At 39.0% G+C, this 25,542-nt stretch overlaps 1 protein-coding gene across 2 annotated transcripts in view; it reads right to left on the bottom strand.

Moving 5' to 3' along the window:
* rngtt (RNA guanylyltransferase and 5'-phosphatase) overlaps positions 1-25,542 on the bottom strand; it is a 106,039-nt gene that overhangs the window by 65,392 nt on the left and 15,105 nt on the right. For both annotated transcript variants that reach the window (XM_023952891.2, XM_078942908.1), the window contains exons 9-10: positions 11,906-12,041; positions 6,048-6,119 (exon numbers count right to left, since the gene is read on the bottom strand). In XM_023952891.2, the coding sequence (XP_023808659.1) occupies positions 6,048-6,119; positions 11,906-12,041 (208 nt within the window). The remainder of the gene's footprint in view (positions 1-6,047; positions 6,120-11,905; positions 12,042-25,542) is intronic.

The following is a 25,542-nucleotide window of genomic DNA, read 5'->3' as shown; positions in this document are numbered from 1 at the left end:
GCATAACTAGCATAGGTAGCATAATTAGCATTTTAGGTAATGTGTTTTTCTGAGTCAGGTGATGTTGATTGCAATGCTAGCACTTTTAGCCTCATTAGCATAGCTAGCATAGTTAGCATAATTAACATTTTAGGTAATGTGTTTTTCTGAGTCAGTTGATGATGCTGATCGCTATGCTAGCACTTTTAGCCAAATTAGCATAGCTAGCATAGTTAGCATAATTAGCATATGCAGTTTTGACTAGCCATCATCAAAAGTGGGCAGTGAGGGCGGTGAGGGCGGTTGTGCGTAGAGTTGGGCGTGGAAGGCGGGTTGCGTCTGCGGGCCATACAACGCCGCTTGCGGCTTTAATTTCTTTTTATATTTAAATGAGTAATTTCTTTCTAAAAAAACCTAAACAAACTGAATAATAAATATTAAATTAAAGATAAAGAGCAGGTAAAGTCTTGAAATTCTTTGTCAGTTTAAAATAAGAGAAAAAATGCTCTTTGAACTAAAAAAAACCCCACATAAATCAAAGATAACTTGCCTGTGGGCTTTAAAGTGCTCGGAATAAAAAATGCTAGTTCTCTGTTCCAATGTCTAAACAAAAAAAAAACTGTACAGATGCATCTATTGAAGTTCTTATAAATTATCAAGAAGAAACTTTTAAGGGCTAAATTAGTGACAAGGCTGGTTTTTGCAAAAGGTTTTTATGAATAATTTTGACAAATAGAACATAAGGGTTTAAAACAGGTGGTTCACATGAGTGCATTTAAAAATCTACTAACGATATTTGACTTGTTTTAAAGAGCCTATATCATGCTTTTCTTAAGCCTTTCAGAGTATACTATATCCATATGATAATATTTTGTCTTCGGCACATTAAAGAACAAGTTTTTAATGAAATATTAGTTATTTTTGTTAGCTCATGTTCCTACCCGGAAGTAAGACGACTGGAGCTTTGAGGCACTAGCTGTTGCTTCTTGTGAGTGCTGCCAATTTCATGTAATGAACCTAGAGTCGGGCTTGGCAGCGTGTCTTTGTTTTGGCCACAAAACACAAACATCATCCGAACTTTTGCAAACAAAAATGTATTTGCATATTGTGTATATAAAATGACATTTAACCAATCACTGCTAGCACCACGGAGAAAGTGTGTGTGTGTGTGTTAGCCTGCGGGCGGTGCTGGCAGCGCAGGAAAGGGATGTGCCCCACTTTGTGATGTCACAATGTGAAGAGCCACTTGTTTTCATGGGTTGGGAGGGGCTGGTGCTCAGAGCACATGGTTTTAGAAGAATATTCATAGATGCATGAATGGAGCAAAGTACCGCTTTGGGGTTGTTTTTCGTGAAGAATTAACATCATAATACACTTAGAAGCTCGAAGAAGTTGATTTTGCATAATATAGTCCCTTTAAGCACACAATTGATTTAAGTCTGAGGATTCTTATGTGTTTAATTTTTGCTCTGTTGTTAAGTAAAGTAATATGTCGGGGGGTAAAATTACCTCAAGTTTAAAAGTGGGTGTGGTGAACTTAAAGCTGACATTGAACAAATCCATTTTCTTTGTTTGTATTAGACTGCATAACAACAGGAGCCAGCGTTTATCTCCTTTGTGTTGAATGAAAGTTGAAGGAGGCATGTAAGGGAATTTATGACAATGGTTTATCTGGATCTACTGTAAAACATTCCGCTGCTGCTGTTCTATAAATCATGTTAAAACTGGGGGCATAAGCATCTTCCAGACAGGGAAAAAACTGTTCTGCTCACATTTTAGTTAAATTATGACTTTTATGAGAGTTGTAAAATAATATGACCATTAGTATTCATGATACCATATTGATGTACTGAATTCACAAATTAAAATCAGGAGTTACCAGAATCTGAGAGAACTTAAAACACAATGACATCAGCCTCATTTCATTTAAGTGTTATTACTTGTGACCCAAAAAAAGTGCTGTACTCAGTATAAAATGAGTATCAAAAATCAACATGTCATGACTATCGTCTAAGTGAAATAGTGATGCACAGCAAATTTCAAAGATACGCTGTGACGGCATAATGGCAATACAGAAAGTAATCTGTTAATGCCGAAAGGTAGATCCAATGATGCAACAGAGCTAGTATTTTTAGGTTAGAAAGCACCGCATAGTTTCAGACTGTACCTGGACATGAACCTTTCAAGCAGAATTAAATGGAAGTGATGTTTGCTAAGCCTGCCCTTACCTCAAAGGTTTCAACCGTCTATGTGCTTTCATCTTAGTTGTATTCTGAAAAACATATCTTCATTTCAGAAAGACAAAAGACAAAATCAATCAAAGTGTCTGCACACAGTGGTAATGTCAAGCCTAAACAAAAGCTTTAAAAAAAAACACAGACATATGTGGTCCTTGTTGTCGTGTCAGCTCCCCCACTGTGGAGGAGCTGACAGTGACTGACAATCAGCAACCCTCTCAAGACTATTTTTCAATACTCTACATCTTGTGTGGAGGCAGAAAATTCACTCCATCCATCAGGGTGATGGTAAGAATCATATGCAGTTATAGAAGTGCTCTCTAAAGCTGTTAAATCAATCTTGGGGCAACATATGGAAATATAAGTGGCAACAATAACGTTTTATACAAAACTTTTTACATTTTTAGGAAAGAACTATTCTTCATCCTTCCCTACGCACCAGAGGGGAGCCGCGAAATCGCATATCACTGCAGATAATGCTGAAGGCTAATAATGAGCAGCAAGAATCAATACAACAGCGCTTCACTGATGGCTCAGTAGGTGTCATGTGGAGATTCTAACCTCTACAGCGTGTAACAGACATTCCTCTCACCACTGGAGCCTTCACTGGGTCACCCAATTATATGATCTCTTGGATCGATGGAGAAAAGGAGGCGACAGACAAGCATAATGGCCACCTCACTCCCATTTCATCCGGAGCTCCTCTTCAAACTCTTTTAAAAGAGGACAGCACAGGCTGCCAAGGGCTAACTGTGGGCTCATTATGTCGTCGCTGTGTCTGCCTGGACGCCAAAAGCAGCATGTAGATTACTTCAACAGATAAATTAATTGACAATTAACTGTAAAATGGTCAGCCTTGTTGTCCTGAGGCTTTTTAATAAAAATAACCCAGTTAAAATATTGCAATAGCAAACTAATCCAATGAAAGCATGTGAGGGAAAACTTCAAACGGGCAGATCCCTCCAACATTACTTCAATGCATCACAGCTATATCGGCACATAAAAAATTATATCAATGAATCGTTGAAGACACTTAAAAAGATTTGCCATTAATGGGCCAATAGATCAAATAACAACCATTTTTTTTCAAAAAGTTAAAAATTCATGTCATCTTGTGTATGAAGGACAGTTAGGTAAAACAGCAACAGAAGCAAACTTTAAACAGGATAAAAGTTTTAAAAAAAAGACAAGTTGTACAAGTTGGGTAAATCTTGGTAATGGACTGTTAGAGCTAAGAGCTGAACCGTATTTCACTGCTAAAAATGTTTTTGAACAGGGCTGTTCAACTAGAAAATTATTTAGGACAGACTTTTAAACCACCAAAATGTTGCTAGGCCAACATTTTCATTGACTGGTAAAGCAGATTATTGAAAAAAATGTTTACCTGGTCACAGAAGAAAACAAAAAAGGGTGTTATTTGATTGTTGATGAAGCAGCATCACAATTATTTTTTCTTCTAAATTTCTGGATTTTCTGCTAAAAGTTCCAGTGGGTTAGATACCCAGAATGCAAATCTTTATCAAGTAAAATCAGTTATTTATCTGAGGATTTCATAAAAATAAATAATGACATGATGATGCCAGCAGATTCTTTATGTTGGTCAAAAATCAAAACAAAAAAATTCACATATCCACCATTAACTGGCTTAAATAAAGTGACAAGAAACTCATGACAACAACTAACCACAACAAAACTAGTGGTATCATAATCTAGGTAGAATAATTTCTATTACTTTATCTCATTTCTTTAATAAGAAATATTACTTTCATTTGTCAATAGATCAAAAAGGTTCTTTGAAGGCTTAGTTTAAAGAGAAAAAATAAAATGTTTGCATGATCAAATATTAGCATGACAATATAAGCTAATACATTATAAGCTCCAGGGTAGATGGATGTTACATTTGTGATCGGCCTGCACAATATATCGCAAATTTATCGTTATCGCGACATCAAGCTGTGCAATATGCATATCGCAAAAGACGGCAAAAAATAGCAATAAATGGTTACCTTAAATGTGCTAAAACAATCTTATGGCAGCTTGAAGTATTTAACAAATTAAAAATCCTTTTATGCATTTGACCAATCAGAGGGAACCCTTAACGTTGTTGACTAATCGGATGGAGCCCTTTTATGTTCGATGTTCACCTCCTATGTAGATGATGGTCATTTGGAGTATAATTTTTAAACTGTTGCAGTGAAATTGAAATTATTTTTTGGGTTGTTTTGCTATTTGTTCATGTATCGCAAGTTATATTGTCATCGCAATATTGATCACTACTATCTCATATCGCAAGTTTTCCTCATATCGTGCAGCCCTAACTTGTGAAATTTAGCATTACTATATTATTGTTATTACTATAACTTTTTAAAGGGTTAATTACAGTTGCATTGAAAATATATGTTTGCTTGTTACTCTATCATAAATCCTTTTAAATTTGATTTTGACAGGTTAGGTTATATTGACAGTGTGTAAGTCCTAATGTATAATTGCCCAATCCGATATTTCAAGTCTGATTCCCCCTAGATATAAATAAATACATACCAGTTTTTATTTTTCATTTTAAGTAATTAAAAACTTTTATGCTCTCGCAGGCCGCATTAAATGACATGGCGGGCCACATTTGGCCCGCGGGCCTTGAGTTTGACACATGTGGTCTAGGGGGTTTGATGAGCTTTGTGCATTCTTGCTAAAGACATGCTCGTCAAAAAAAATTACATCTCGATGGATTCTGGATACCGAAAGTCCATTAAGTGTAAGCAAGTTTGTGGAGCAGCTATGCATGGCTTTTAAAATACTCTGTGCTGCAGTTACACGCTTACCTCAGAGAGCTAAAAAAAATTGAAGTGCTTTCTCTCAGTTTTAGTGGGTAGACTGACAAATGATTTTCAAACGAACAGTATCTGTACTGATTCAAGCAGAGTACCATGATAAAGAGCAGAAAAAGAAACTGTGCTTCAAGAGGTTACTTCATTTGCTGCAGTCATGGATTAAACGTGTGGAAAATTCTGCACTGAAATTTTTAAAAAGTCTTAAATTTCTTTTGTTAGTATGGCTTCAAGTGGTTATTAGAAGTAGCCCTTGGGTCGCATGTGGTCCAATAATGAAACATTGCCCCTGCTTTGTAACATGTATCAGCATCAGCCACATCAAACAGCGACTTGAAGAAATTTACATTTAAGGAAGCACTATGAGACTGTGAAGACACACATTCAACATACAGGTATCAAAAAGGTTTTTAAGACTCTGATCTCTAATCCAAATGATGAAAGTTGTTTGCCATCCATAGTAACTTGAATCATAACTTCTATTAAGGCCTTTTTAAACCCTCCTCAAAGCTTTAATAATCTTCTTGTAACCATAGGAAGCACTTCAAAGCCCAGAGGTTAAAGAGTGGACAGACTTATGAATAATCATAGGTCTGCCAGGCATGATTCAAGCACAGAATTGTTGTTCGGGTCAGACTTGAGCTCAGTCTGGTGTCTGATAGGATGGGGTTTAATGTTAAGGTATGGCCTCAAACCTAACTCACAAATACTTGAACATCCTCTTTGCTATTTTTTATATTGTAGCTTCCCAACTGCCAAAGTGGCAATTTGATTTAACAGCTTAAAGCAGTTTGCAAATTCCCCTCCACATCTCTGGCTCTTCCTAACCCAACGCTTGGTACGTTATTCTAATTATTCTCGGCGAAAACTGCTGATTACATTCTTCTAACTGAAAAACTCCTTTGCTGAATATTAGCCAAATGCAAATGGAGCTGTGTGAACAGTAAATGCTCCCTTTGTGCTCTCTGTTTTAGACGTGCTTATCTGAAAAGTCCAGGGTACTCACATTGAATTTGATGATGTCATATATCAAGTAGCGTGGTACAGGCTGACCATTCACCTTGTCGATGATCATCTCCTAAAGGGAAAAAGACAAAGCAACAATAAAGATTTAAGACGTAAACATATATGGTTGGGTCATAAATAATTTCAACTAAAAAAAAACATATTTAAGCTATGAAGTTGAACATCACATTGTAAAATAAGACCTCCACAAGGTCTGCAGATTGGGCACTGGAGACTAGGCAGCATCCAGGATGTGTGTTCAGAGAGGGAGATGCCAGCGGCAATGCAAAGGATAGCATGAAAAACAGAGAGGTGTGCAGGGTGCATGCTTCTATGTGTGTTTCTGAAAGTTGGGTTTGGTGAAGAGGGGCAGAAACAGAAATAGAACTGCACATGTATTATGCAAGGCTCTCTCAAGATGAGGTCAGGTTCAGCCATGCTGTAGGACACTTGGGCACGCGATTAGTTTGAAGACTTGTTATGCAACTGAGTGATGAGGTTAAGAAAAATGTCCCCACAGTCCAACGGATGTAAGAGAAATGGATGGAAACTGAGAAAAAGCAGGTAAAGTACTATGTTTTATCTGCTTATAAAATATTAAGCAGAAGAGCAAGCGGACATAAAAATAAGAGGTCTGACACAAAGAAATGTTGACAAAGAGAAACTGAAATTTAGGGAGAAAGAAAACAACCTAAATGCAGAATTCTGTTCCTTAAAGCAACTGGGGTTCAAGGGTTGGGTTTAGCTGCACGAGTTCTAATTATTAAAGGGAATCCAGGTTATTTATGTACGAATGCTACAGAGGTATAACAAAAAACAAAAAAAATGTGATGTCATCTGAAAGGATACAAATGTCAATGATCCAGTACTTTTCTGAATGGTCAGCTAATGTACATTTACTTGGTGATCTTGGTGTTGGTCAGAGGTGAAGGCACTCAGTAGGGGTTTATTGTTGGTCTTTAAAGGGTTTAGGACCAGAGTCTATTGGGCAAATATGTCAAATCTAGATTGTAGATCTAGATTTGACATATTCCTCTGCTTCTGCATTAGTGATTTGTCCATACGGTGGACAAGTTTTTGTCTCAGAGTAGTGCTAGATTTAAAGATCCTTCTGATTTCCTCGAACACACCTGACACATAATGAAATGAAAAAGAATGAAAAAGATAAATGTTAATGCCCGTCTTTCCTTGGCCCAAGTTTTGATGGCAGTTTTAATAATTTGTTGGTGCCTTTAGAGTTTTCTGCTAAAAGCTGCAATATTCTGATTAGTCCGAGCCAAAAGCTGGAGAACATCTAGATTCAGTTTTTAAGGTCCAGTTTCCCTAAGGAACAGAACCCTGTGATAACACGACCTGGCTGACTGCGAGTCTTCACAGACAACACCTTCATTGGCATTTCATGCTTTGACAGAGCTGGAAATGTCAGGGGTAAGGAAGCTGTTTGCAGTTGAATGGTTTAATAATATTCATCTAGTCTGTATGTCATGTCAAAAAGAAATTATCCCTGATGGGTCACTTAAGTTGTCCAGAAGGATAGCCAACTTTTCACGAAGCAATTCTAGAAAGAATTGGGTGAAAACTTTAATGGCAGAATCTCAGATAGCATGAAGTCATTGTCTCTCTTGGCTAGTTCACTGGGTTCAACCAGAATCTTAATCCTGCAGCTACAGATGATATAAAGGGATTATATCTAAAGCCATAATCATTGTGCATAGCAGACAAACTGAATGAAACTAAGAAATGTCATTGTTTCACTTGTTTTTTCAATAAAAGTTCCCAGATTAATGGAAATGGTGCCCTTTAAAAAGTGTTTTGATGTTCCATTGACTTGTGCCTTGGACACAGCAGAAGGTTTTTTTTTTTTTAAATCATCCAGAGCTTTCCTTTTTTTCAAATATGATATAAGCTGGGTTTATAGGAGAATATAAGCTTTATTATTAAATATATGCAGACACTTGGTTAAGAGAAGTCCTCATTATATAAGTTTTATTAAGAATTTGCGTCTTGGAGCTTTTCTATGGCTTTCTTAAACCTCTTGACTTGATTTGAGCAGCACTAGAAATCCCTTTTCCTCAGTTTGAACAGGCAAATATTAATCATTGAATAATCCTACATTTAAGATCATCACTTTCACTCAATTCATGACATGAATGTCATGCATATGAATGATAATCTTCATTCAGAGGTATAAAAAATAGAGCTAAAATTGACAGAAATGTCACATTTCTATATTTTTTCAAAGAGAGTAGAATGTTTTGCCAAACTAAAGGCAATGTCATCTGTAAACTGCAATTTTTCATCTAATCCGTAAAGGACATTTAGACAGAGTTTTATTCAATGCAGTACTCGCATATAAAAATGCTTGATATTTTCTCACAGGGTTACGTCACTTAAAACTGATATTGTTCAGATAACGGTCAGTGTGCTGGAAAGGTCTTCTGAAGACGACTTTGGAAAGAGATGAGGCATGAATAATTGTCACTTTGTGTAGAATCCAATAAGTGACGTCAGAGAATATTTATCCAGTGTATTGCTGATCACTGAAAAACAGGACAACTAAAGTAATTTATCAAAATATATCAAAAGTATTGTTATTTTAGATTGTTTTTTGCCTTGCCTTTGCCTATTTTTTAAATTTTGTTTTTTTTCTATATGCGCATTTATCACGTTTGTTCACCCTAACTTGGTTTGCATATGAGCATTTAAAAAAAAAAGACACACACAGGGCTTATTACTATTATTGTTGTTTTGTCTTATATGTGTGTTTGATGTTAACAATTGTTTCTTTATTGTGCAACTGAAAGTGAATTTCTGTAAATTGAAAAATGTGCAATAAAGTTTATTGGGAAAAAAAAATATATATATATATATATGCTGATCATTGTTGCAGGACACCAAAGCTTTGGATGTCACAGTGAACTCGGACTTTGGTCTTACAAATGGTAGAAGCATCCTATTCATTATCCTTAGTGACTACAACTAACAAGTGAGCTGCAGTCGACATTTTTTAAAATCTTTATTTTATTTTGGTAACTTGAATATTGACTGCATTATAAACAATTTGTTTCAGGAGGCAGGCTTATGTGTTCAGCACCTCTGTGAAAAGAAGTAAGCCAGAAGTGCCTAAAGACCACATCAGATTGTCTTTTGAGGTATTTCAAAAGCCTTCTCAGTGGTCTTTTGATGAAGATTAAGCTGTTTATTTTTGATTTTTGACCAAATAAAAAAAATCCTTTGTTGTTTTCTAGGACAGAGTTTCTGCAGAGCAGCAGTAGTTTATTAGAAATTCACCTCTGAATCGTAGGCGAGCTGTTAGCTAATGCTAAGAGCTCTCTGTTCACACGCTCCTTTCCCTCCCGACCTACCAGTGCAACAAAAATGGTAAGCAGTATTGGAGCTATCCAGCTGTACAGTTTTGAGCCAGATGTCAGCTGGGACGAGGAAAACTAAGATTTAAATGAATATAGTTGTCTCAAATGGATGCATCAGAATGGAGATGGGCAGGGAGCTTGTGGCCCGCCAAGCATCTTTTCTACAACACAAATAAGCTCTTTTTCAAACTGCTTTTTTTTGTCTGCTCCTGATTCACCACGATTTGAATAAAGACATATTCAAGAAATGCCATTTTCTTACCATGTGCTCCATTATCTGAAAAATTCCACTAGAACATGTAAAAACAACTAAAACCAGAATTTCATTGCAAAAAAAAGACTATGTAAAAAGATTTGTTCTGTTGCTCAAATATTTATTTTCATAGATAACATTTTGAACAATCGAGTGACAGTAATTTTTTTGCCATGAATATCTACAAATAATAAATCTCTTTACAATGTATACAACCGCTGAAGTAAAATGTGTTTTATTTATTATAAGATTTAGTTTAGAAGGATAGTTACAGCCAAATTGAAAGATTATAAACTGTAGGATGCTGAGGATTTGTTGGTAATTGGAAAGAAACCTATGAAATTTCTGTTTTGTTTAAGTGATCAGGCCAAACAAAAGCAACTTATCTCTCTGTCACCAACTTCATAAGGACTTTGTTATTCAATGTACTAAATGTTATTTGTCATTTCAACAGATGCTTGCCTTTTTTTAGCTTCAGATTGCTAAGTGAACACCTGCATCCTCCCGAGCAGATGGTGCGATATTGCAGGGAAGGTCAAAACTGTATAGCCTGAAGCTGGCGTAATTTTATTTCACATCTCGTAGGACAAAAAGACCATATATATAAATAAACTAAATTGCCAAAGTCTAAGTATCAAAGAGTGAAAAGCAGACAATTTGCAGCATGCAAAAGAAAAAATTATGCTTTTAATAGATGATGCCATCACAGAGCATCTGCCACACTAAACAATTGCCTGGCCAGACATCAGACGCCAACATTAATGCATGCAAAATTTAAAACACCAGGAAGGATATCTGTACTGTGCATTCTTCCAAAACTAGAGTGAAATTAGATGAAGATGTTATAAAGGGCTTAGCAGAAATTTCAACATTTTGTGACTGACACCATATATAAATACAATCCTCTGAAAACGCACAGCAACTTTGCCTCGAAAAAGTATGGAAATCCAATGCATCCGATATGGTCAGGAGGTGTTAGGCAGCTGCTTTACATAGAACTGATCAGCTACAGTAAAACAAGGCAGAGATAAAACAAATCCAAATGACATGCAAACAATCCCTCATCTTCGGCACAGGAATACTAAAAACAAGCATAAGACTTCTGACCAAACAGAAAAGTGGACAGACGTGTGTGTACCGTGGACGCTTGTCGAGGTGAAGCAACAAACATGAAAACCTGGAGCTGCTTTAAAAGCTGGAAGCTGTCTTACAGCTGAACACACAGAACATTTACAGTCCATCTCCATATCATCAACTGTTGCTTTCATTTTGGGTTTATGAGCAATTTGTAAGATTTTTATGAAGGCAAGCAAATTTCCTGATCGTCACAGCAGCACCACCATCTAATGTGAGGAAGCATTAAATACTAATTTAGAAAGACTATAGAAGTACAAACACATTTACCACTTCATATGCAGTTGGTTCTTTCAAATTGAAAATGTGGCAAACTAAAAGACTTGATACAGGTAATTTTTAGAATAGATTTTGCAGAACATTTATGAAAGTTTAGGACATCTGCAGCATGAATATTAATGGAACCTTTGGACTCTTTTATATTTATATTATTACATTAATAATGCCAGGGTATCTCTTCACATTTTTAACTGCTTCCCCACATATCCTGTAACAAATATGTAGCCGTCCCTGTGATACACTCATTTCTAAATCTGTCCCTTCCACTCCCATTGAGAACCTTAGCACCTTCAGCTCTGTTTCCTTCTTGGTGCCTGCCTCTTTAAACCATGTAACACCAGTGGTCTCATCAGTCTGGTACACCTCTCTTTTCAACCTGCCTTACACTTCTGTTACACCTGACACTTTCTTGATCCATTCTAATCTGGCTGTATGCGCTTCATCACCTTTTTTCACGCTGTCCTTTGCTCTGGCCCTTTGACCTCATTTAAAACCTCCCCATTTGTCACACAGAAAACTCACTGCTTTCTCATTTATTAACACCTAAAAGTCCTTTTTCTAATGTTCTTATCATACTTGGTGCAACTGTGACCACATTTTCATCCCCATATTCCAAAATCAGCCACACCTGCTACACATCTTTTCCTATATCTGTCCACCCAACCTGTATGTTGATTTCAGGAAGTGTATGCTTTATTTTTAACCTGAGAATTGATGTTGATCTGATAAAAACAAAGGTATAAAGAACTAAATCTCATCACATGGAAGAACTTGTGTTTCAGTGTTCTGATCTGACAGGATATGTATGAAACCAAAACTTACCCCATCCAACAAAGTGTTTGATAAGTGGACGCGCGGATCCTTCCGGAAAGGAAACTCAAGGTTTGCTATGTGGAAGACTGAGTTGTCCCTGTCCAACATGTACACTTCGTCCTTCCCATTGATCACCATCATGTACCTGAAGGAAAAAAAAAAGTTATACAGCTGTACAAAAAAAATTAAATAAATAAAAAGGAATTTGTCAGTGGGAATATTTTTTGTCTGCTGTACCAATAAAGTCCTCTGCAAATTATTTGACATTTCGCCTGACAGAAAACATGGGCAGAGCTAGTAATTTGCCGTACAACACATATGGTTTTCCTGATAATGCTACACATTTTTCTGTAATAACAAATAAGCAGAAATAAGTCAGAAGCAATTAGGATGAAAAAACAGACAAAAATACCAACTTTCACCTTCTGAACGCATGGTAGATAAAGGTTTTTTTCCCCCTTCTAACACTTTATATTTCATTCTTGCCATGAAGAAAGTTAATTAAAAATTGGCCGTAGCTGCAGAGTTTTATGGAAACCAAGGCTGTGGCCATAACAGCTGGAAAAAAAATCCTTTAATTATAGACTTTATAGCAAAAAGGTGAACATTCTAGAAAACATCTGCAGTCCTGCAAGTCTGAAGTTGTGCATTCTTAATACTGGGTAACACTCAAACGATAAATACATCTGTTTTTGATTTTTTTAAAAATAAAAGAAGAAAGTAACATTTAGAAATCTGTAAAAGGTCGAAGATCAAAACAAAATAACTATTTACACACACACACACATGCACTTCTATACTCGGTATGCCATAAAGAAAAACCTGTAACCGACTTTTTTTTAATCTTGCTTAAGCACAAGTTAACACAAGAGTTTCTTGGCTTTCGGTGCACTTTTCCTGAACCGTTGTGGGTTTGTGTGCTTTAGCAGCGGCCCATGCTGAACTAATCCCTGGCAGGCTCTTTCAGGTGAGATAAAGATGCACGCGGTTAAATAAATTCTACTGTCTTATTTTTTTGCAGAAATTCAACTGCAGCAAAAAAAAGAACTAAAATTCTGAAAATGGACATTATGATAATGCGAGATTCCATCTAGAATCATTTGGTTTATAACCATAACTATTATTTTTTCAGACATTGAACCTTTTTTAATGAAATCTCTAGGGTCATATCATTTACTGTTTATGAGAAATGGACTGAATGACCCTTCCCCCCTCACATTCCAAACAGTAAGTGCCTGCTGGCTCCAAGAAGCCAAAATCCCATTGACTTCTATTGAGGAATAAACAGCTATCACTCAGTCATTATACCGGCACTTGTCACATCAGCCATTCTTGCTCTGCTACCTTTTTTTTACATGTTTCTTGCTAATCCTCTCTTTCATTATATATTTTTTCTGTAGTGCAAGTTCGTCCTGTTGTTAACTGGCCAATCAAATGCCTTAATTCATAAAAGTAAGGAGTGCCTGCTGGCCCCCATGTCCAAGGTTCAAAATGTTTGATTTATAGATTGCGTGTAGCCAAAAAAAGCAGACTTTCAACAAGCTCACTTCTTATTGGGTGGTTGTCATAAAAACGTTAAATCTGTTGTCTACATCGGGAAAATATGGCAACTGAATTGATCAAATTTTTATTGGAGCTGGAAGTGAGCCGTTTTTGTAAGGGTGATGTGATATCACACTCACTCGAGCTAGTTCTCACATACAGTCAATGGGTCGTACATGACAAGGTTGAGTGGCCCTACTGTATTTTGCATTTTTTATCTGCCCTTAGATGATCAAAATGAAAAAATGAGGGGGGGGGCAGAAGTAAAAGAATAGACACAAACATAATACAATGCAGAACAAGTGGCTACTTTTTATGGTTGGCATAGAAGTCAAGATCGTCACTGAGGGTTAAAAAAGCACATTTGGCTGCTCTTGTTAACTGCTGTATTCTTCCAGAATATTTCTGGTTGTACTTTACCCGTACTTAAAAAAATAACTTTTTTTTTCTTTAAATACAACATCTCAAATTCTATACAACTTTTAACCTTCGCTTAATGTCATTTTGAGGTTAAAGCCTGAAATTTGAACTGGAACACTTTTTAGATGTGAAGTGTAATAGTCTATTATTTTTGTAGTATAGATGGTGAAGTCTCGTCAGGTAAACACCACAGAAAGACACACCATCCAAATAGTTTGAGATGGTTTCCTACAATCATCCTTCAGCATCAATAAGGAAAGGTAAACATGAGCATACAGTAGGACAATTCAGTCTTACTGTGCCTTTCCTGATAATCCAAGATGGCACACACAGCAAGGCAACATGGGGACTATAATCTCCCCTTCTGTTGGTTTTTCTTGGAGGAGATGTGCCACACCCAAAGCACAGAAGCCTCGTTGTTGCCTTTGACTTCCTGCTGAACCAGATCCAACTGTATCAGCAAGATGTTTAACAAGCATCTTCCATCCCAAACTGATTTACTGCGCAGGTCCATGCTCACAAATCAGAAATTTGAGGTACAGGTATATTATTTGCAAACAGTGACTATATGGAATCATGCCAATCAGAAAATACCAAAGTCATCTTTTCACAAGTTAAAAAAAAAGAAAGCACAAACTACAATTTAAATCTGTCTGAAAACAAAAATAGCATCACAGAAGTTTTTTAAGTGACAGCAAAAAAAGATTCCTTTATAATTTCTAAGTTATCCACGACTGAGTTGAAATTTTCCCCACCAGATCTTGACAAGCCCCCAAAAATCTGCTGTCAGGTGTGAGCCCTGCTTTGTGTGCTTTACCGTTCTCAGAGCAGAATTTTCCAACACTACTGACAGCTGTTATAGTCATCTTCCCCTCGATGTAATGTGTGGGTGAAGCAGCTCACTTAGAGACTAAAGTTTTTTTTTTTCCCTCATTCTGCAGAAACAATCTCTACCTCACATCTGCTGAACATTCTGGAGGTCTAAATCTGCTGATGTTTGTGGCTGGTTTTACCTTGGATTACATTTCTGTTTTATGTTTATGACCTTTTATTCCTCCATCTGTTTAACTGCAATCTGGGGGTAACAGTACATCAATTTCTAAACTGTTTGTTGTTGTTGAATTGTTAATTGGGATTAAAAAAAAAGAGTAAGGTCTGTGCATATTCTACAGTCAGACAAAAGCATGGTACGAGTCAATGTCACAAGCCTTAAAATCCTGTCTCTTCTGTACATGAATCAGCACCGCAGCTATACAGGAAAACAACAGGGTCCATCACATTGAAAAGTCTGGATTAGTCAAAATGGGTCAAATAGCTCCATATGCAAAGACTACAACGTATCAGTCATTATGAATCCCTAAAAAATACATTAATGTGAGAGTTCTTTTTTCATATTATATTCTAAAATAATATATAGGTTCAAATGAATATTAAGACTAACTTTGTGACCAATTTCAAATTGCCGACTGACTGTTTTATATAATCACTTTTTTTTTTAATATTTCATGCAACTAATTCTGTATTGAGATCAGAGATTGACATTTGCACTTGAGCTTATCTTAAATAACCAGGTCAATTCACTGGGTAACTTCTAGATAAGTAACTCTGTCCACTTTAATATGAACAACTTTAATACAGAAACTTTAACTGCGCTTCCCAAAACCAGTTTTAATTGTTAAAGTAAGTGTTCATTAAAAACTGTGAATTAACAAACTATTTATTAATATCTTTATTTTTACTAAAATACATTGTTATTCCTGAATCTCAATATTGTATCACTGAATGTGTGCATTGCATCAGAAAATGAACTAAAGGGAGAATATCTCATTTAGTAATTTAGTGACAGAAAGTTTCTTTTGAAAGTTGAGCTTAAGCACGACTAAAACTAATTATCTGTCAACAAATCTAAGGATTTCAACTTAAAACAAATATGCCGAGAGCGTTTGGCAAATATCTTCAAAGCGGACACATTGTAAACTTTTTGGGTAGACAAAGTCAGTTAAGAGAAAAACACAGAAGTAAGTTCCCCAAAGACACAGTGACACATTTCCTTTGTCTGCTGTGCGTCTCCAACGTTACAACAGCAGGATTAATTGGTCATTAGCTTGTAAAAATATACCATAAACAGCAGCTGGTTTTCAGAGGAAATCTTGAAAAGGTGCCAAGAATGAGTGAAAAAAGGAATTTAGCAACAACCTAGAAAAAGAGGCTGTTTAAAATTCAAAATACTATTCTGTTAGCCTCTAATCTAAAACCACCAATGATCTTTACAAATTTTCATAAACATAACATTCAAAACTGAAGATTTTCCTATACAGTAAAAGAAAACTATACGGTAACTTTAAGTATATTCTAAAAATTTCTCAGCAACTCAAACTCTGCAGTTATCACATATAAAAATATTTGAATTTAAATCTGTTTCTTTTAATCATATCTTTTTAGATTTCATAAAACTCATGAATGAGATGAGACAATGTTTATCAGAAGAACATATAGAGCAAATGGGCAAAAACTGCTCACTATAGGCTGGAAATCATTTATAAGAAAGGTCAAAAGCAAAACTGAAGTGCAGCTGATCGATTCAGTTTTTTAATCAGCCAAAAAGAATACCGGTAGGTCAAACCACAAAAATCCAACGCCTGACATGTCTCAAAGCTTAAGAGTGCAGATTTGTTTTCACCTGCCGTGTATCTAGATGTTTATCTAGATAAAAAAGTATCTTCCAAATAAATATAAATGCATAAAACTGCAATTCCTTTTATTATTTACAAGTTATCGAAATTTTACAGTTTGAAGGAAAGTGTGAGCACGTCAAACAGCTGGTCTTCAAACAGATGGGAAAGACATTTGTAAACATATTTGTTGGAGATTACATATAATTACATATAATGTAAATGTCACAGTAGTCAGGATTTAAAATTTGACAAAATATTCTATTTTTAGCATGATTATTCAATAGTTTTGTTTTTGTTTTTAGGTTAAATCTATAGTATAATATAGTCCTTTTGTACTATAAAACAGAAATGGAAATGGAAAGACATCTTTTTAGCATATTGGTCATAATGTTTTGTACTTATTATGGGTTTTCCACTTTTTTTGGATGCTCTAGTGCAAAAAAGAATTTATACCTAAAATGAAAGATTTTTGTCCAAAGTAAAAAGAAACAAATCAAAATAGAATCTAAATAAATGAATGCTAGAATTATTTCACAATAACACGAACTGAACCCGTTTTTTTTTTTTTTTTGTTTAAGGAGAAAAATGTAGTCATTAATTTTGATTCCACCTTCATAAATAACAGTATGTAAAAAGCAGGCATATCAAAAAAATATTTTTGGATCTGGAGCAAAACTGTGAGTGAGCAAGAAACATCTTCAATGGAGAAATGGGTACAATGAAAGCAATAAAGGAAAAGCAAAGGCACAATAGAATCATGTGAATGAGTGAAAGAACAGGATAGTACCTCTAAGACATAATGATCCACACAAAAGGGCAGATTTTCCTGTCTAAAGCCATAATGGCTTTTTTCTCCTATAGAGACATTGGAGGAAAACATCAAAAAGCTGAGCTGGGTGTCACAACTGAGAAGATCCGTCAACCAGTGAGGTTACAAGCATAGACTGGGCAGAATTAGTTCCCCTGTTGTCTAATTGGCCAGTTAGCTATAGCCATCTCTGTCAAGTGTGCTCAGAAGAAAACAGGGAGAGCCCATTAGTTCACTGCTACTCCCCAGTACGCCTTCCTCCTCATCGCATTTCACCTGATTAATCTCTTCCCCTCTTTTTGAAGGTATATTCACAGCAGACAAAGTATTCTTTTTGTCCAACAAATCAGAAATCATTAGATATAAGGCGTCTAGGTCCCTTCCAGCCTTCACTTTTCCACCCTTAGGTCCTCTGAAAGCTGCTGGGACTCAGATTTTATCTGCAAACCCCCCGGAGTCGTGTCCCTAAGCTCTTTAGCCCTAATGAGACCCAAGCAGCCCTTCCGTCAGCTCTGCAGATCTGGTCCCAGGCATGAATGACAAGCGCAGGGCTCCGGGGAAAAAAAAGCCAACAGCCCTGCGCATCATTAGGATACGTCAAGAGGAAAAGATTCCTTTTATAATTTTTATTTTGCCTCAAGAGGTGAGGAGCCTTTTCTTAACGTTTGAATAAAAAAATTTAAAAAAGGAGTTGAGCAAAATTATGTTTACACAGCACATAAAAAATGTTTTTATTTGGCAAATAATTTGAGATTGCATTGATGGGATAAACAAAGATGCTCCCAGCTCTGCTTTCCATGAATGTAGCAACTAGTTTTTTTAAGTATGGCTCAAACCTGGAAGGTCATTGTTTTTATTCAATTCAGTTGTGGCTTAAGAAGGGCATCAACCTTTGCAAAGCAGAACAAAAGTTTGCATTTTTCTTGTCCACTTTAAAGACCCACTCTGATCAGCATTCCTTTTTTCTTGTCTTCTAAACTCCACAGCAGAGTAACAAAAGTGCTTTATCATTCTCCAAACTGATTATGACTGCAGTCAATTTCAGAAACTGTGCTACTGAACAAGGCAGTTTACTTGATCAATGTTCTAAAGCCCAACCCCACAATTAAAAGACTGGCAGAGTAATCAATAACAACCTTTAGGAAAACACTCAGAACAATTCAAACAGTTGAAAATTAATCAAGAACACTGACCAAATAAACCGTTTTCCCCCTTTGGGCCTCTACTTCTGCAAAAGTAGAGGAGTTTACTGACAGTTTTATAATCAAACAACATGAATTAAAATGAGCTCAAAACTAATTTAATGTTTTTTATTTTAATGGAACTATTCTGAAATGCATCGAAGTATAAGACTGATCGAAACAATAAGACTAAGTCTTCCGATTTCCACCACCACCACCTTAGATTTTATGGCATTTTCTAAACCTGTGAAAACGTCAGCAGTAAAAGTAAAAATAGTAAAGCGATTCAGGAAATACATCAGTCAGTTTGAGACACGCTCCAAACTTTGCATATTAACTTTCAAAAAGACGACACAAACAGCAGTGTCTCCAACAGGGTGCTGAACTCGTGCTGAGACAGGGAATCTTTCAGTTTACCACTGAGCATGTCAGTTTTTTTTTGCCGTGTAAATTTGCTGAGGTAGAAATGAGAGCGGTTTCTTTTATCTTCAGAAACCTGATGATATTTTGGGGATGAAAACAAAAAACACACAGCATATCTTCCATTGCATTTCCATTGCAGCTCATGAGGTATAAATTAATGCATTTTCTATTAACGCTTCCATTAAAATGTTTTATAATATTGAAAAAGGTTATGTTTAGACTTAATCTGTCATTTCAAGAAGCCATTAGCAGTTGATTTTTCTCATTTCAAAGCTTTTTATAACTGTGTCTCAATCTATTTTATTCTATTTGTGAGAAAGATTATGGATCAAGGGACACAAAATTCTATTTAATCTATTATATCACAGTAATAGACAGTCAAAATACTTTGCAACCTTTCTCAAATAAATAAAAGAAGCATGAATGTTAAAAAAAAAAAAATTTATTTCAAATTTACCATCTAAAACATTTTCTCCAGTGTTAAAAAGCAGGGCGCTACTGAAAACACAAGGTTTAACAGATCCATAAATCAATAAGCACTTCCAATAAACAAAGACAACTTAAAGAACCACTCCAATAAAAATCATGCTTTTGGTGTTTTTAACATGTCTTTCTAGCATTTTGTGGCATTTGTAGCTTAAAACAGCATTTTAAATTTTTTTTCTTTTTGCCAAATTAAGTTCAAATTTGTAACATGAAATGGGCCAAAGTCTCCGTGCTCTGCCCCATTCTGGTGCACCCATGCAGACAAATAGATCCCTTAATGTGTTCATTTTCTTTGTCTGGGATGCCATCTGGCTCAAAACTGTACGTCTGGAGAGCTCCGATATTGTTCACTGTTTTTGTTGCACCGGTAATGTTGGCTTTGGGTTGTAAAGGGCTGTAAGCTAGCAGGTGTGTAAACAGGAATCGTGGGATATTACTTGCACGCCAACAGGCCCACCCACAACTCGCGAGGTGAATTGCTAATGAGCTCCTGCTGTGCAGAAAATGTGTGTTAAAAATGACATTGACTCATTTCTTAATAATGTAAACCTACCCAGGTTAAATGAGGATCAAATAACAAACTTAGACTCTCCGTTCTCGTTGTCTGAACTTCATGAAGCTCTGTTACTTATGCCTAATGGTAAAGCACCAGGGCCTGACGGCTTTCCTGCTGAGTTTTATAAAGAATTCTGGGAACAGCTGGCACCAACGTTTTATGAAACGGTCACATCTATCAATGAAAGCCAATCAATGCCACCTAACATGAACTCAGCCAACATAATTCTTCTTCTAAAACCAGACAAAGATCCCAATAGTCCTTCAAGCTACCGCCCTATTTCTCTAATCAATGCAGACGTAAAAATTATCTGCAAAGCACTAGCACAGAGAATAGAAAAAATCACTCCTCACATAATTGACTTCGACCAAACTGGATTTATCAAAGGCAGACACTCGGATGACAATCTCCGAAGACTTGTTAATATAATAGATTTTGCCACCATTAACAACCAGGAAATGTCCATACTATCACTGGATGCTGAAAAAGCTTTTGACAGAGTAAACTGGAAGTTCCTTATTGCCGCCCTCCATAAGTTTGGTTTTGGAGAAGCATTCATCAAATGGATCAAAATATTATATCACAACCCCAATGCATCAGTTAGAACTAATAAACAGACTTCAAACAGGTTTTTTCTCGGAAGAGGAACCAGACAGGGCTGCCCACTCTCTCCTTCTCTTTTTGCTATATTCATTGAGCCTTTAGCTGCAGCAATAAGACAGAATGAAAGCATTAAAGGAATCAAAACTAAACACAGCCATCATAAAATTAGTCTCTATGCAGATGACATATTACTGTTTTTAAGTAATTTACATTCTGTAAATGAAACGGCAACAATCATTAATGAATTCTCCTCTATATCAGACTATTCCATTAATTGGAATAAGTCTGTTTTATTACCACTGAACAATAATGCGGAGCAAAGACTCACAATACCAGTTAAATCAGGAAATATCAAATATCTAGGTATCAATTTTTCCCCCAAACTATCAGAACTGGTGCAGCTAAACTACACCCCATTACTGAAAAACATACAGGACGATCTAACACGCTGGACCAACCTGCCTCTGTCCCTTATGGGCAAGGTAGCCACGGTAAAAATGAAAATCTTACCCAAAGTTAATTATCTCTTTTCAATGATTCCCACACAACCGCCACTAAAATGGTTCAAAACATTAGACTCATCCATATCAAGCTTTTTATGGAACAATAAACCTGCAAGAATTAGTCTAAAAACTTTAAAATCTGCAAAAAGCTGTGGAGGATTAGAATTACCTAATTTCCACAAATACTTTCTTGCAAATAGATTACAATACATCTTAAAATGGTTAAAAAATAATCCAGAAACCAACTCATGGTTAGACTTGGAACAGGCGTTATGTGGAAAGATCAACCTGTCAGATCTTCCATTTATTAGCCAAACAGTTAAAAAACAGGATTGTTTCAAAACTATTAATATAAACGCCACTTTAACAGCCTGGTGGGAATTTCTCAAAATATCAAAATCATCAATTCAACCGTGCAAAATGACACCCATCTGGAACAACCCAGACATCCTCATAAACAAAAAAATTATCCACTTCCCAGCTTGGCAAGCAGGGGGCATAAAACAACTAGAGCACGTAATTATTGATAGAAGATTCATAACTCCCCAGGAACTTCAAGACAAACATGGAATAAATAACTTCTTGGAATATCAGCAACTTAAATCAAGTATTACTAAAAAATTTAAATACAGAGACAACGATTTAAAGCTACCAAATGTAGTTACCACTCTGATCAATTTCTCAATGAATAAAACTCTCTCCAAAATATACAAACTTTTATGTAATTTAGATAATAACATTTCACTTCCGACAACAAAATGGGATGCGGATTTGAGCATCAGCACAGATGAAAGCTTTTGGTCAGAACTTTGTCTAAACACCTTTAAACTGACAAAAAGTCCAAATCTGCAGCTAATCCATTTTAAAACCCTTCACAGAATTTACTACACTGGACAGAGGATGTTCAAGATGGGTCTCAGCAACTCAGACATTTGTCAGCACTGTGACAGTAATCTACCCGACAATTACATGCATGCACTGTGGTTCTGCACGCCTGTCCAGGCTCTCTGGCAGCAGGTATGTGCCGATTTATCAGTCTGGCTTAAGGTTTCAATCACAGCTTCACCGTCACTTTGTGTGCTTGGTGACATGAGTGCCATCGATGTAGAAGGAGGATTAGGCTCTATCATTTTCATAACTCTTTGCATTGCTAAAAAAACTATTTTAACAAATTGGAAAAGCAAGAAAAATATAAATATAAGTCAACACAGAAATCTGCTGCTTGATCAGATCAGCTTGGAAAAAATGTCAGCCCAAGGTTCAAGTAACTTTGAAAGAATTCGGTCTCTCTGGTCTCCCATAGCTGACTCCATGACTTAGGGGATGGGGGGGCCTGGTCGTCGCTGCTCCTTGCCCTTCTGCCGTGGGCTGGGGTGGGGGCCGGGGCCTCCGGTGCCTGGCGGGGGGTGGTGGGGGCTCCGTTGGTCGGGGGGTCGGGTCCGGCGCCGGGGTGGGGCGGGCTGGGGCGCTGCGTGGTCCTCTGGGCTTGGGTGTGGGGGTGCGTGGTGGTGGGGGGGGGGGGGGGGTGGTGTTCTGGCTTGGCTTGGGGGGGTGGTCCCTTTGCCTGTGCTGGGGGGGGTTGGCGGGGGGCGCTGCTCGGGGGGGGGGGGGCCCAGCGGCACTGGATGGGCTTCCCATCTACGCCTGGGGCTGGGATCAGCCCTTCCCTGGCTCTGGGGCGGGACGGGACAACCCTCTTGGGGCCCCCGGGCGCTCTGGGTGTCATCCGCTTCGGCTGCGGGGTCTGGGGAGGGGTGGGGTGGGGGGTCTTGTCGGCCCTGTCCTGTGGGGGGGCATTCTGGGGGAGGGGGGGGGCCACTATTGGTACGGGGCAGGGGGGGTTGACGGGTCGGGGTCTCCGCTGAGGCCATCGGCGGTTTCCCCGGCCGGTTGGCTGCCTCGGTCCCGTCGAGGCCTGACCAGAGCTCTTCTAGGGCCGGCGTTTGGGGGTGGGGGCCTGGGCTTGCTCCGGGGGGGGCCGGCGCTTTCTGGCTCCTCTCCCTCTGTGTGGGGTGGGTGGTGCTGGGCCTGGGGTGTCGGCGCCTCCGGGGGTGGGGCCCCTGGGCTGGGTGGGCCTGGCCCCCTTGCTGGGGGGGGGGGGCGGGGGACAGCTGTTTGACCACCGGGGGACAGTCTACCAGCTGTCCCCAACTTACCCCCTTCCTCATATAACCTCATAATAGGGTGAGGGGGTGGGGGGATTAGCCTGCGATGGGCCTTGGGGGGGGGGGTTTACTAGGCAGTGGCCCCCCCTCCTATGGCTGCCGTATGGAGTGGGCCCCCCCTCTTTCGGTTTTATTTGCACCTTAGACATGTAGGGCCCTTGGTAGGGGGGGTGCTTGGACATCACTGCCAGCAAGCAGCAGATGTCCTCCTAGCACCCTACCCGCCAATTTTAACCGCACCTTAGACATTTAGGGCCCCTTGGTGGGGAGGGTGAGGGGACATCACTGTGAGTAATCAGTAGATGTCCCCTTAGTGCCCTACCCGCCAATTTTAACTGCACCCCCCTTAGTACACACACCCCTCCCCCCTCAATATATACATCCCAACATAAACACACACACATGCACACACACACCCTCTTAAACACACATATACGCACACACATTTTGCAAGGAAGGTGGGACCTAGGACCATCTGTCCCCTGCCTCTTCCCTGGTGGGGGGTACGGGCCCCTTTGGAGCGGCGGCCGTGTCCCCGGGGTGCCGGCTTCCTGGGCCCGGCGGTGCACTCTCCGCGCGGTGGGGGGGTTCACATTACATCTGAGCCGGGGGTGTTGGTGTCCCTGGGGGGTGGGTTCTGGCCCTTGCTCCTGAGCGCTGGGCCCCGCCTAACTTCCAACTGTGGCCGAGCCTGGTCGGGCCATATTTACAACACCCCTTGTGGGCCCTCTTTTTTCCCCGGGGTTCCCCCCTCCTGGGCGGGGGCGGCGGGCCCCTGCCTTGCTCCTCCCTGGACCAACCGTGGGCCGGGCGGATGGCTGCCTGGAGTGCGGGGCGGGTCTCCCTTGGGGGGTCCTGGCTCGTACCTGGGGTTGGGGCGGGGGGATGCCCGGAACTCCTGGGTGGTGGTGGGGTGCTCATCTGGGGCTGTGGGCGTCCCTCTCCGGTGGGGCCCTGCGTTGGGCTCTCCCGGCGCGGCGGGGGGGCTGTTCTCCTGGTTGGGCTGGGGCGGCCCTCTCTTTCCCTCTGTGCCTCCCTGCTCTCTGGCTCTGGGGGGCCTTGCGGCGGTCCTGCTGGCCCTGGCCTGGGTGGCGGGCTTGGTCGCCCGGGCGGCGGTTGTTCCCTGCCGGTTTCCGTGTGGCGTGGGGGGATTCCGGCTGCCGCTGCTGCTGCGGTGGGGGTCTTGGGGTGGGGATGGCTGGGCGCTCTCCTTCCTTCTTTACACATTCCACCATCCATATTAGAAGAACATGAGCACTCACCTGAGCACGGGTGTTGGCTCACCTTTGCACTGGCGGTTTGCGTGACTGAATGACTGAAATGTTACACACTAGTTGGTTTTAAGGCATAAGTATGCGTGTGAACACTATCTGTTTTGTGTACATGTCGACAGGTGGACATTTTTGCAGCTAGCAGGTGTGTTTATAACATTTTTTGTGTGTGTGTGGATAGGCCCCGCCCTTTTTGTACTACATTTGAACCTTACCATAATGATCAACAACCAGTAAACTTGTTGCTTTATGCTGCTTCATGGTCTTACCCCCCTTCCCCTCCTATTATCATCCTCCTACCCCCCCCCCCCCCCCCTCTCTCTAACGTCCCTCTTACAAAAGGGGTCTATTCAGACATACCTTTGGTTTGTCTGAAGATTAATAACCCCTCTTGTTAAAGTAAAATATGTCCAACACAAGAGGCCCTCAGCTCTCATCTGTTTGCCCAGCTGTTGGACAGGACAAGGTAAAAAAAAAAAAAAAAAAAAAAAAAAAAAAAAATGACACAGGCTTCTCGATTATGGCTAAAAACGGCACAGTCCTAATAAAAGACTGCTGGTAATGATTTTACTACAACACAGAAAAATACAGTTGGAGTTTGAAATGTTAAAAATCCCACTGCATGAAATGTGAGAGCTTCACTCTGGATCTTTTTGCAGAGATTTTCCATCCAGCCCCCCCAGCATCCGTTGGTGAGACAATGTGTGAACACACCAGCTGATCAGCCTCTTGGTTACTGAAAGAGATCCTGCATGTCTGATGCTTTCCTTTGTTAATATGCAAGATGCTTTCAGAACGAGCTGGCATTGATAAAAAATACCAGGGAGCTTCATCCTCCATTCTTAATGTTGCAGTAAAGAAAATAGAACAATAACCGAGTACTATGTGTGTGCCTGTGTGTGTGTGTTAGAAAAACGCCCGCCCCACTCTCGGTTGCCCACTCTCTCCTTCTCTTTTTGCTATATTTATTGAGCCTCTAGCTGCAGCAAACTTTTATGTAATTTAAATAATAA

This window comes from Oryzias latipes, chromosome 24 (assembly GCF_053564925.1).
Source record: "Oryzias latipes strain Hd-rR chromosome 24, Olatipes_Hd-rR_3.1".
Taxonomy (NCBI): domain Eukaryota; kingdom Metazoa; phylum Chordata; class Actinopteri; order Beloniformes; family Adrianichthyidae; genus Oryzias; species Oryzias latipes.
The sequence above is the reverse complement of the archived record's forward strand: the minus strand, read 5'-3'. Positions and strand labels throughout refer to the sequence as shown.